The 13078-nt window shown below is 33.3% G+C and overlaps 1 protein-coding gene across 1 annotated transcript; it reads right to left on the reverse strand.

The window, feature by feature from the left end:
• Positions 1 to 8440: 8440 nt before the first annotated feature.
• LOC112063961 (keratin-associated protein 19-7-like) lies at positions 8441 to 8632 on the reverse strand. Its single transcript, XM_024120036.1, has one exon. It carries the CDS (start codon positions 8630 to 8632, stop codon positions 8441 to 8443), a length of 192 nt encoding a protein of 63 aa, XP_023975804.1.
• Between the last annotated feature and the right edge of the window lie 4446 nt (positions 8633 to 13078).

Raw genomic sequence — 13078 nt, forward strand, 5'->3', positions numbered from 1 at the left:
ACATCTCTAAACTAAAATCAGGAGGCTAAAAAATTAATTAGTTTTAATTTAATTTTCATTAAATTATCATATATTAAAAGTATTTTGTTTTATTTTGGTGTGTAGATCTGAGCTTTTGTACATGTACATATTTGTATAACCACAACCACAATTAAGATACAGAACAGCTCCATCACTCCCAAAACTCCCTTGTATTATAGCTTTATAGTGACATCATCTTCCTGACCATATTCCTTGTCAACAACTACTCTGTTTATTATCACTATAGCTTTTACTTTTTGAGAATCTCAAATAAGAGGACTCATATGCTATGCAATTTCTTAAGATTGGCTTTTCTCATCCAAAATTATGACTTTGAGGTTTGTGCAATTTATTGAATCTTTTCTTTTTACTGTAAGTAGAATTCCCTTGTATGTATGTGTCACTGTTTATTCACCATTTGAAGGATATTTAGGTTGTTCCAGCATTGGGCAACCAAAAATAAAGCTGCTATGAATATTTGTGTACCTAAGTTACTTGTAAATATTTTTAAACACCAAATTTACCCTCACTAGAAAAACATAGCTTCATCACTGAAAGCATTCCAAAATTGTAGAAAAATTATAATTACAGAAAAAAATCAAACACACTAGCTACATATCTATTTAGTACCTCAAAGGAAAAACTTATGCAGCAGTATATAAATCAGCATGTATTTATAAAGCCACTATTAATATGACAGAGTCTAATATTGCATGCCAAATGGTACTCTTGGCTGCAGCAAAAAATGGTTCCACGTTGGTTCCATCAATGAGTTCTTACTTGGATTTTGTAAATTACACATGTATTCTTTTCCTTATGGTTTCCAGTATTACTGCCTGATGCCAAAGTAGCCTCCTTTCCTTTAGTCCCATTATCAGAGGAGCCGGACTAAAATCAAGAGTCTCTTACCCATTAGAATTAGTCCACAGATAAGAGTCAGACCTTTATCTATTGTGCACATAACTGAAGAAAAATAATATAGTGCATTTAAAATCCTGCTCATTCAAGTAAGGGAGAGAGAATACCTTATTTCTCTTCCGGAAGTGGACTCGTAGGACACTAATATATTTCTTCCAAAATAAATAATCTGGGGCTTCCCTGGTGGTGTAGTGGTTAAGAATCCACCTGCCAATGTAGGGGACACAGGTTCGATCTCTGGGCTGGGAAGATCCCACATGCCACAGATCAACTAAGACCGTGCTCCACAACCACTGAACCTGCGCTCTAGAGCCCGCAAGCCACAACTACTGAAGCCCACAAGCCTAGAGCCCGTGCTCCGCAACAAGAGAAGCCACCACAATGAGAAGCCTGCACACCACAATGAAGAGTAACCCCTGCTCACCGCAACTAGAGAAAGCCCGTGAGCAGCATCAAAGGCCCAATGCAGCCAAAAATAAATTAATTAAATAAATAAATTTATAAAAAATAAAAAAACAATCTTTGCAAAATCCACATTCACACTTTCAAACCATCTGTCTCTATTTTTTTGTTAGCCATTTGACTGGTTCTTGGACACTAACTGAAGTTACCGATACTCACTTGAAATATCACATTTATTATATGGTAGTCCTTCAATAGAAGCTTTTAATCTAACAATTCTATCTTACAAGGTTGGCAGCAGCAGTTATAGTCACAGTCACCCAGAGCTATAGCTGTAGCCAGCAAAGGAATGGTCCAGGTCTCTACGCTTTCATATCCACAGCCATAACCCAAGAGACCACCATAATTGCTCTTAGTAGCTCATTTTGGCAGGAGTAAAAAAATGAAAATAATCTATTGAAATAAATGAATGGAAGCAAAAGCCATGTTTGCTTACAATTTTTTTTAAACTAAGTGTCTTATTAAAGAAATGAAACATAATGGTCATTTACTGCTAAGTCCTATAAACATCACATTTTTATTTAAAATAAAATAACTCAGTTAAACATCACAATTCCATGATTAGGAGCCACCTCTAGTTAACTGTCAAAACCATATGAGACAGGCACTGAACACAATGTGCAGAGGGGAAAATGAAAGCATATAGAGATTAACTTGCTCATGTTCACAGAGTTAGGGAGTAGTGGGCCAAAATTTGAATCTATCAGGCTAATGGTGACCTTGTAGTCTGCAGTTTACTCTGTCAAGTCCGCTTCTGGTAACCAGTTATCAGATAATCATGACAGTAATTCTGTAGAAGCCAGAGAACAAACAACAAATTGTATGATAGCCACAATACACAGAGGCACATCCATATACCAGTCTACGGAAGCTGCCGCATCCATCTCTACACTCATAACCCAGAACTCCTTAGTAATTTCTATTGCAGCTCATGATGTTAGGAGCTAAGGATTTAGTTTGATAGGGTTGTCTACATAGGGTAGGTGAAGAAAGATGTGGAGAAAAGCATACATAATCTAAAGAAGCTGAAATCTTTTTGGCAATGAAAATTTGGGGAAAGATCTTGATTTACGTCATTAATTTGAACAACTAGTGAAAAATCACAAACCCATTCTCTGAAATCAATTATAAGCTGCCTTGGGCTAATACCTCTGCTTTTGCTGATGAGGCTGTTTCACTGTACATATTTATGAGAGGCTATAAATTAAACCACAAGCTCTCTGATGGGCAGTTATAAATGGCTGTCTAATTGTCAGTTTAACCACACTCCATTCTAAATCAAAGTCATCATTTTCTCTTCTTAAATCTCTTTCAGTTATAGGAAGAGATGCTTAGAATTGTGGAAAGAATTTTAAGACTGAAATCAAAAGTCTTATGTTGAATTATCTGCTTCTATTCAATCACCTATTAATTACATGATCTAAAGAAAGTAATTTTAAACATAGAATATTGATCAATATTCTTGGTTAAACTTTGCCCCCCCCCAAAGATATATTCAAGATGTAACCTGCCCCTTCATACCTGTGGATGTGACTTTATTTGAAAATTGGGTCTTTTGCAGACTTAACCATCTTGAGATGAAGTCAAGATCATTAGGATGGGACCTAATTCAATGCTATTATTTAATGACTGTTGTCCCGATAAGAAGGGGGAAATTGGACACAGAACAGACATTTATAGAAGAAGATGTAGAAACACAGAGGGAGAACACCATGTGATGATGCAGGGAGAGATTGGAGCTATACAGCTGCAAACAAGGGATGCCAACAGCTGCCAGCACATCACCAGAAACTAGGAAGAGGCAAAACACGATTCTCCTGCAGGTTTCAGAGGGAGTGTGGTCTTGCTGACACATTGATTTTGGATTTCTAGCCTCCAAAACTGTGAAAAAATAAATTTATCTTGTTTTAAGACACCCAAGCACTGGTACTTTTTTACAGCAGTCCTAGGAAATTAATACAATCACCTACTGTGTCTTATGCACCATAATATACTAATTTGCTTGCATGCATGTGTGTGTAGTGTAGGGTAGGTTTATTTTAAAACAGTATTTTAAAATAAAAATTATCATCAGATTTGATTAATTAAAAATATATCAAAAAAGTTAAGAAACTTGCATTATATCATACAATTAGTCAGTAGTAAAGACAGGATATATATCTAAGTCTCTTTGCTCACAGATACATAGATTTCCCCAATATTCTAACTACTTTTTAGAGTTGTTTGAAGATTTTTTATACTTTTAAAAGGAAACTTTTTATACTTCACTTCCAATGTTTTGAAGTATTATGAAAATCAAACAATAAAAAATATATAAAACACCTTGCAAAATATCTCACACATAGTAGGTCAGAAATTTTAATTACCTCCCCCTTTCTCACTAATCAGTTCTTTTATGCAACAGATATTTATCGAGCTCATGTTATGGTTCAGAGCAGCTTAATCTCAAAAGCACCTGCAAAGGGCTTCCCTTCAGTCTTTGGTTTTCCTTTAGTTCAATCATCTTTCAACTAATTCTATATAAATCTTCAGGTAAATAAAGACCAATAATCTCTCTCACCATTATCCTATTATGGCTTATGAGACAGAAAAATAAAGCACAGTCACATATTATAAACAGTCTAGGAAAATCTTTGTCAAATCAGTGTTCTCCCTTCTTGCTGAACTCTGAGTTACCTCAGGTGGTCAGAGCAGCATCTGAATTTTGATGGAAATAGAAAGACTTGAAAGAAGAACAAACAGTAGGGTTGTATTAGGATTCTAAAGTCCCAAAGCACCAGTCTTTTTTCTTTATCAATAGAAGCCAGAGAATTGATATCCTTCATAGCACAGGGGTGGCAACAGCTGTATCTATAGCCTCCCTAACTAGAACCATAGTCATAGTCTCCAAGGCCATATCCTAAGCCCTAAGCCTCTAAAGCCACCACAGGCACAGCCATAGCTCAGGCCACCGTAGTAGTTGCTAGGGTTGGGGATATATATATATATATATATATATATATATATATATATATATATATGTATGTAATATGAATGTTGTTTTTCAGGTATGAATTTTATTATCTGCCCAGAGACTCTTATATACCTCAGAAAAGGGTGTGACAACAAAAACAGACTTGCATAATTCTCATTCCATGGCTCAATGATATGAATAAAATCTCATTAATCTTTTGTCTTCTAAATTTAGGACTGTCGACACAGATTCCAATGAAATGCTCTGTGTCTATGCTGACAATGAATGTGGTATCATCAAAGACTACACATAAGATGACTGACATTTATAAAAACCTCTAGCCAGGTATCATATCTCATTGCAATTCAAAATAATGGGTACACTCTTCACTGAATGAAGTCAATATCATAGGAAACTATAGGAAATTTTCCAGTTTTTAAGATTGAAAAAATATTGGTGATGCTTGCTCAAAATCCCCAAGTATGCCACTTTTCCACTTCACTCTACTCCATTACGAGTTTGAACAATTTATTTTTTTCCTACTAAAACTGAGTTGCTTAAAAGTTCAACCATAATCAAGTTTCTCCTCTTTTATAAAAGAAATTGTGATATTATTTTTGACAATACACTTAAGAGTATTTTCCCAAAGGCCTGACAGTGAATTTTGCATTGAATGTCCATTCAATTTACTTGATTCGTTGGGGTCATATGAGAATTCAGCACAATTTCTTTTTTTTTTTTTACTTTATTTTTTTAACATCTTCAGCACAATTTCTTTTTTAACACTTGATCTTCAGTTTACAAAATCATCAGCAAAGGAAACATGACAAAAAAATCATCCTAACACAGCACTCTTGTTTAGATACTTTAGGAAAATGGAAATGGAATGGTGTATCCATTTACCTTTATGTGGTATTTGTCTGGGACTTGTTGGAAATGTTTGTGTCAAAGGAAATACAAATCAGTGAAAAAAATCAGTGTCATTAAGGATAATTAGGTTTCCTCTGATAGTTGTCTACTTATTGGACCACAGCTCCAAATTTCATTTTATAATAAAAGCATCAAGGAGACAAAGATTTGAATTATTTAGTGGATATTAATTATTAGTACTAGAAAGATAATACAAAACAACAGTTTTATTGCTGATGGGTCAACAGGAAACATTTTTTTTAACAGGAAACATTTTTATATTCAAACTACAAAATGTGAATTTAAATTATGCATCAGTTATTTCACAAATGAAATGAATGTCCTTTTTTCCTTAAATGGTAGACGTGTCGACATTATAAAGCTTCATCTATCTAAGACATCTGTAAGTAAGCCCTCAAATCTTTGACCTTTTGATCCTCTAATGTGAAATGTCCTAAAAAGACACCAATTATATCACTTCCTGCAGGAACTCTCAGACACAGGATTAACCCAAGGTGAAACACATATGATAAAGAGCAAATCTCTTTGACCTACTAGGAAATCTAGAGATCAGAATGTTCATTTTTAAAGGTAACAGAATTTCATTTGAAAGATATACTTAGTACAAAATTTTTTAAACATCTATGTATTTTTCTGAATAAGCTACACCAAAAAGGCTTTTGTAAAATAATTTATTCATAAAAATTAGTAATTTGAAAACACTTTCACATGCATATCTTCCTCTGATCCTATCAATAACTATGATTTTTGCTGAGAAATATTATTTTCTTCTTTTTATAAATATACTTTGCTTTTGGAAGTAGAATTTCGCAACTTCATAATCATTTATGAAAGGCCTTAGCCTTAAGGTTTTCTTAAAGTTATATAAGCAAACAAAGAGGCTTTAGTTTGATTTGTATCACTTCACTCCTGATTCAAATTACCTGAAGGGAATATTTCAAAAATCAACTTTTAAGAATCAAAATATTCAGTTAAAAATACCATTTGGTTTCTAAACAGGATGTTGGAAATCAAATGTCAATGCCTTGCCCATTCTTCAGCTAGTACTTTAGTTCTGTCATTCGAGATCCTATTCAGTAACTTATTTGGATCACAAAATTCTATTATATATATATTTTAAACAAATATTAATTAAGCACCTCTCTGTGTTGGGTAGTATATTAATACAAGGGGTTCATACAGACCCTGACCTCAAAGCCTGCACTATAATAGAGATACTAATTGTCCATCCCACCAATCCACAATTACTATGAAAGGCACTATCAAAAATGTTCCATATTTCTCTAATCCAGGAAATAAACATGGAATAGCTTGTTTTTAAATCCAAATTCACTGTCTTAATAAAAAGGTACAATTTTATTTCACAACAATTTGACACACTTAACTATTAATTTAAGAAACAGCATACATTTTTCAGCATCTAAAGGTTAAGAGAAAATGCTTGTTTATTTTATTAAATGTGATTTCCTTATCTTTGTACTTGAAAGAAAATGATCAGCAGTAACATGAAGTCTGGTTGAATAATGAGAAATTATTTTGCCAGTTTTATTTCCAATTTTATTTTAGTAAAAAGATTAAAAGTAAATGATTTGCAAATTAACCAGGAACCCAGTTTCCCCAATAAGCAGGTGAATGTTAAAGTTAAGTTTCAGACCAATGCCTCCAAAAGCTCATCAAATAACCATCTTGTAGAAAAAGGCACTTAAACAAGAAACCATAATATAAACTGAACAGTTTTATTTCCATCTTTATGAAGAACTTGTTTCAAATAAAGACTTCATGAACTACCCAGAGCAACATGATGAGAAACTTCAGTTTATTATTTTGTCTTTTAATGTAATTGTCATATCAGACCTCCCCAGATCTTCTTCCAAGTGTTCCAAGTCATTGTACTAGCTTTTAGAAAACATGCTCTTTGAGAGTGTAAAGCATCTGAAAGCTACCACAAAAATGTTGTTCATGGGAAGAAGATGATGGTAGAAAGTGATATCAAGCATTGCTATAGCATAAGAAATTGAAAAGATCTTGGACACTATCTAAAACAGTGATTTGCCAAGAAAGTTTTGACTAATAGAAAGTCTGAGGATCTAAACAAATCTATTAAAACAAATTATCTAAGAGTATACCCCAGGAAACTAAACTGGTAAATGCACTCCAGGAGTTTTAAATTTAGACAGTCCTAATGCTTACTTTTGAGAAAAAATACCTTTTAAGGAGTAAGACCCTCACTCTATAGGTAGGGAAACAAGAAAGCCAATTAAATCAATTAACTTTTCACGGAAGCAGAGTAGACTTGTATACATATATATGTGCATATATGAAATGTATTTCTTTTAAGATAAAATTGACCTGATTATATATAAAGAACATTAGAAATTTGAAAATTCATTGTTGTGTACAGGAATGTTTTTAATGCACCCTTTGTACCTTTCATATTACTATAAATCTTATTTTGTATCAGCTTAATGTTTTATTTTAAAAATGTTTTCTTTGATCACCATAGATTTACTGTACCATAATAAACCTGAGAGTAAAAACCATGATTATTGGAATAAAGTTTGCAATGTTATCATTTTTAAGTAATAGAAATAATAGTGTACAGATGATTTTATAAAAATGAAATCACACACAAAATACACTGGAAACAAATGAAAGATGGGACACGTGAAAGTATACAGGAGTTTAGTCCATCTTATTCTCCCATATCCTCAAGACTCAAAACAATGGTCAGGACATGGAGACATGAAGTGAACCTTTGTTGAATCAAATTCATTATTGAATCAAACATTGTTGAGTCAAAACACCAATTCAGAGAAAAGGAGGGTAACATCCTGATGGAAATCCCATATACCCATTAGAAATGTACTAAAATGAACTGATACAGCCATGCTCCCTATGCCACTTAAATATGTTCATTTAAAAATTTAAAATACAGGTTACACTTGTTCACAGCAGATGTTAGTGACTAAATAAAAATGAATGAACCCTTGATTCAATGGAAAGATTCCAGATTCTTCCAGAGGAAGAAACTAGTTCCTTTGGAGCAGGAAGCCAAAAAATTATTAATATTTTCTAAACATCAAGAAAAATGTTCACATCACTGAAAGATATGAGTAACAGCATGGGAATAGAAAGAGTCTGAGGATCTACAAGTTTTTAGTATAAGCCAGAAAAGTCATATCCTGCATAGCATGATGGGCAGTAGCAGCCATATCTGTAGCCTCCATGGCTACAGCCATGGCCCAGTCTGCAGAATCTGCTGCATCCGCAGCCATGGCCATAGCCTAGGCCACCAAAGCCTCCACAGCCGAAGCCCAGGCCTTTGCAATAGTTGGCATAGTAGCTCATGGTGTCAAGTATTAGAGATCTGATTTGGTGCTGAAGAGGAATTTCCTGAGTGGGACCATCTCTAGCTTCCCCGAATGTTTTTATACCCTCAGTAGTGCAAGTGGTAAACAATGACAGGTGATATTATTTCCACATAACAGAATAATGTAAAGTCTTAAAATTACTTTAAATTGTTCTTTTCTTACTTACCAAAGGGTCCCAATTCTGTTAAAGGAATTTTAGTAATAATTATTATTTTTTAATGAGTTTGCATTCCTAAAAACAGAATGTTTCCAAGACGAAAAATGATTATAGCCCCTTCAGAGGCCATACTGTACTGGTGTTCTAGTTAAAATTGTCTAATCTGGTTGATAGCTTCCTGTGGTCCTATAATTACATAACCTCAGATTGCTTCTCTTATTCCATTGTCTTAGCTACTGATCATTCCCAGAACCCAAGACCTTTTATCCACGGTGGTCAGGGCATAGTCACAAAGTCATTAGTGATTTCCAGATAGTCAAATTAAAAAACACAAAAACAAAACCAAAAAAAACCTACTTGGTTTTTTATTTTGTTTTTTGGTAGTTATTTGGTTTGTTTGAACCTGCCTTGGCATTTGCCCTCCTCACCCATTCATTCTTCTTTTAAAACTTTCTTCCCTTATTTTCTATGGCAAATGTTCAATTAGCTTTCTCTCTCAATTTCTTATTAGTCTTCTTCCCAATTTCTTGTTCCTTTATTAACTCTAAAAGTGCCCCTTTTCCTCCATATTCAATGTATACACTTTTCCCATGGAATTTCAATAAATATTGTGTTTAATAACCGTGCTTATACCGATTACTTTCAAAAGGCTTCTCTAAATATCAGCTCCATCAATTTGACTATTTACTGGATATGTCCCATTTGAATTGCATTCAAATTTCATGTTTAGTAGTAAATTCATTTTTTTCTCACAAAACTGCCTCTTGTCTGAATATTAGTCATTCAAGTCACATACCAGAGTATGATCTTGGAATTAATTCTCTTTCACATTTTATGAATATCTTCCCTACTCAGTGCATATTGCACCATAGCAACTCAACCGTGTAAATGATAATTCATTAATATTCAAGTCTGTTCATTGTTTTCCCTCAATTCAGTCCTCCACCACTTTTTCCTGGATTAATGTAAGAGCCTCCCCACCAGTCACATTTCCCCAAGGCAGGGCCCTCATCTGATCTGTTCTCCATACTGAGTCCAAATGAACATTCTGAAACACAAATCTGATCATTTCATTTTCCAGCCATTATACCTAAGTCATTAAGGAAAAGATTATACTCCTAAATAGACAAACAAGGTCTTTCATCACCAAACATTTTTCTCTATCCTGGTCTCTAACAATCTACCATATATTTCCCTTTATTCCATACATAAATAACAAAGACATTATTAATCCACTGCATGCTCTTGAGACTTTACAGGAGCTGCTCCTTCATCCTGGAATCTTCTTTTATACTTATTTGCCCATCTTATGACAACCCACCCTTCAAAATATAGGTCAAGTGGCACCTTCTCCAAGGACATTCCAAGCTACTTCTACCTCTGCCTGATTTAGAAAATCCTTCAGAGTGCTGCCAAATGCCCTGGATAAAAGTCTGTCTTTGCATTTCATCAGATTTTAGTATACCAATTTGTTTACTGCCTTTTCCATTACATTATTTACTCCTTCAGGGCAAGAACACTTATAATCATATTTCATACTTTTGTGAATGGAATGGAGTAGGCAATATATTGTTAGTTGAATGAATAAATTATTAAATGAACAGATCCATAGAAAACAAATAGCAAATATCTCTAACAGCCTCATCCACAAATTCAGAGATGCAAGAAGTGTTCATGTATGCAAAGTATATAATAAAAACAACAAAAATGATTATCAAAGCATTCAACTAATAGCTTGCCCCTCCAGAAGCAGAAGAAAACTTTAACAAAATACTTCATATTAAAAACTAAACGTAAAAGAGATAAGAAGAAACAAAATGAGTTGAAAAGCAGGAAAGAAATTTTTACAAAGATAAAATCATATCAGAAGGAAGACCAAGTTCCAAGATGCATAAAGAAGTTTGGATTCAGATGAAAACAAAAGATTCCATTGAGGAAAAGCAGGAAAATAATAAAAACAATGAATATGTGGCTAAAAAAGAAATAAAAAGAGTTAGAAAGAAAGTGGATAAAATGGGAGATAGGCAACAACCCAACCTCCATATAAGGAGAGTTTATGACAAAAGAAAAAATGGAAGAGAGTACTATTCGAAGTTATAATCTAAGTAGAAATTCCAAAATTAAAAGAGACCCTCAGTGTCCATATTTTTATAGCCATTCATTATCTGGGAAAACTGTCCCACAAGGAACAACTTCAAGATATATTCTAGTTAAAAGACAATAGCAATGGTTGCACAACAATGTGATTGTACTTAATGTGCTTAACGTATACTTAAAAATGATTAAAATGGTAAATTTATGTTATGTATTTTTTAACACAATAAAATGTGGATTTTAAAGATGAAGAAAAATACCTTCAGGGCATCCAGGAAAAGATCAAATAATTTACAATGACAAAAGAATTAGACCCTTTTCAGATTTCCCCAGGGCAATATACAAAGCAAAGCAATAATTTTGCGATATTTTCAAAAACCTCAAGCAAATAAAATGTGAACCAAGGTTTTATATCTAATTATTCTGTCTTTCAACTATGCCAGTTATGGGGAAAAAACATTTTTTAATTATGCAAGAACCTAGAGAATATTGGAGTCATAAGTGGTTCTTGATCAATCAACTGAGAATCCAACAGAGATAACTGGAGAAACTTTGGCAAAGGACTGATTTGAGAATTTAATATATTTAATTATTTATCTAAGACTAAACCAAAGATGAGGATAAGAGAAGAACATGTAAACATTATATAACATGAGAAAGTAAAATTAAAACAACTAAAAATGAAAGAAGAAGGAAGAGAAAAGGTAGAAAAAGTTATTTGATATTTGATTAAGTAAACGATACTAGTTGACATTCATTATTCAAAACTGAAAAATTAGCAAAAGTTTAATAAAAGAAAATGAGGAGCTAAGGACATTTTTACAAAAAATACATAATTAATCACTGACAACCACTAAAAAAAGTATCAAAACATTTCTAAATAGCTAAAGATATTTTTAAAATATTGAGTAAATAAAATAAAATATATAGAGAAAGAAGCAGATATATATATATATCTTTTACTCAAATAAATTTGAAAATTCTCTCAATACTCTGTAATGACCTATATGGGAAAAGAATCCTAAAGAGAGTGGATATATGTACATGTATAACTGATTCACTTTGCTGTACTGCAGAACTAACACAGCATTGTAAATCAACTGTACTCTAATAAAAATTAATTTAATATTAAAAAAAATTTTAATTGAAAACACTGAATAAGATACATAATTTTCTAGGGGAAATGTTTTACTACAATTGAACCCATTAGAGATAGAAACATTAAAGACTAATTTTTGAGAAGAAAAAGAAAGAACTGCTCCACACACAAAAAGCTGGAGGTTCCATTAGATTCAAAGGCTAGTTTACCAAAAATTCTAAGACATAATCCTTGTGCAACATAAATTGTTCAAGAGCATTGAAAATGAATGAAGTCTCCAAATATGTTTTTTGAATCACTTATCTAACATTTATCTAAATTCAATGAAGAAAAAGGCACACATGAAAGAAAATTACAGACTAATATTACTTCTGACTACATATGCATAAATTCTGCATAAAATATTAGCAAATAGAATCTAATACCATCATAAAAACAATACATCATAAGGAAATGGAATTTACTTGAAGAATATAAGTGATGTCGATATAAGGACACTCATTAATATAATGCATCGCATTAATTGATTCAAGGAGAAAAATCATATTACTATTTCCATAAATGCTGAATAACTTTTGGCAACTTTCAACACTCATTCCTTATAAAAGCATTCAAGAAAATAAGAATTGATGGTTAATTTTTTAACATAATAAAATTGACTTAAAGTTAGCATTTTAGGTAACTGTGAAACCCTAGAGGCATTTCCACAAGATTTAGGAGAAAGGCAAAGATGCCTACCCTATGCACTAGTATTAAACTTTGTCCTGGAGATATTAGCAAATGCAGTTGGGCAAAAAATATCAATAGATGAGTAAGAACTAGAAAAAGATTTTAAAAAGTAAAACTATCTCTACTTGCAGGCAACACAGTAGCATATCTGGAAAAACCCTTGCGAATCAATGATGAAACTAACTCAAACACTAAAATGGGGCTTCCCTGGTGGCGCAGTGGTTGCGCGTCCGCCTGCCGATGCAGGGGAACCGGGTTCGCGCCCCGGTCTGGGAAGATCCCACATGCCGCGGAGCGGCTGGGCCCGTGAGCCATGGCCGCTGAGCCTGCGCGTCCGGAGCCTG

Source organism: Physeter macrocephalus, chromosome 8 (genome assembly GCF_002837175.3).
Source record: "Physeter macrocephalus isolate SW-GA chromosome 8, ASM283717v5, whole genome shotgun sequence".
Lineage (NCBI taxonomy): Eukaryota > Metazoa > Chordata > Mammalia > Artiodactyla > Physeteridae > Physeter > Physeter macrocephalus.

Bases quoted from the DNA above. Each gene is read 5' to 3' on its own strand.
- LOC112063961 (XM_024120036.1), bottom strand. From the start codon at position 8,632: ATGAGCTACTATGCCAACTATTGCAAAGGCCTGGGCTTCGGCTGTGGA.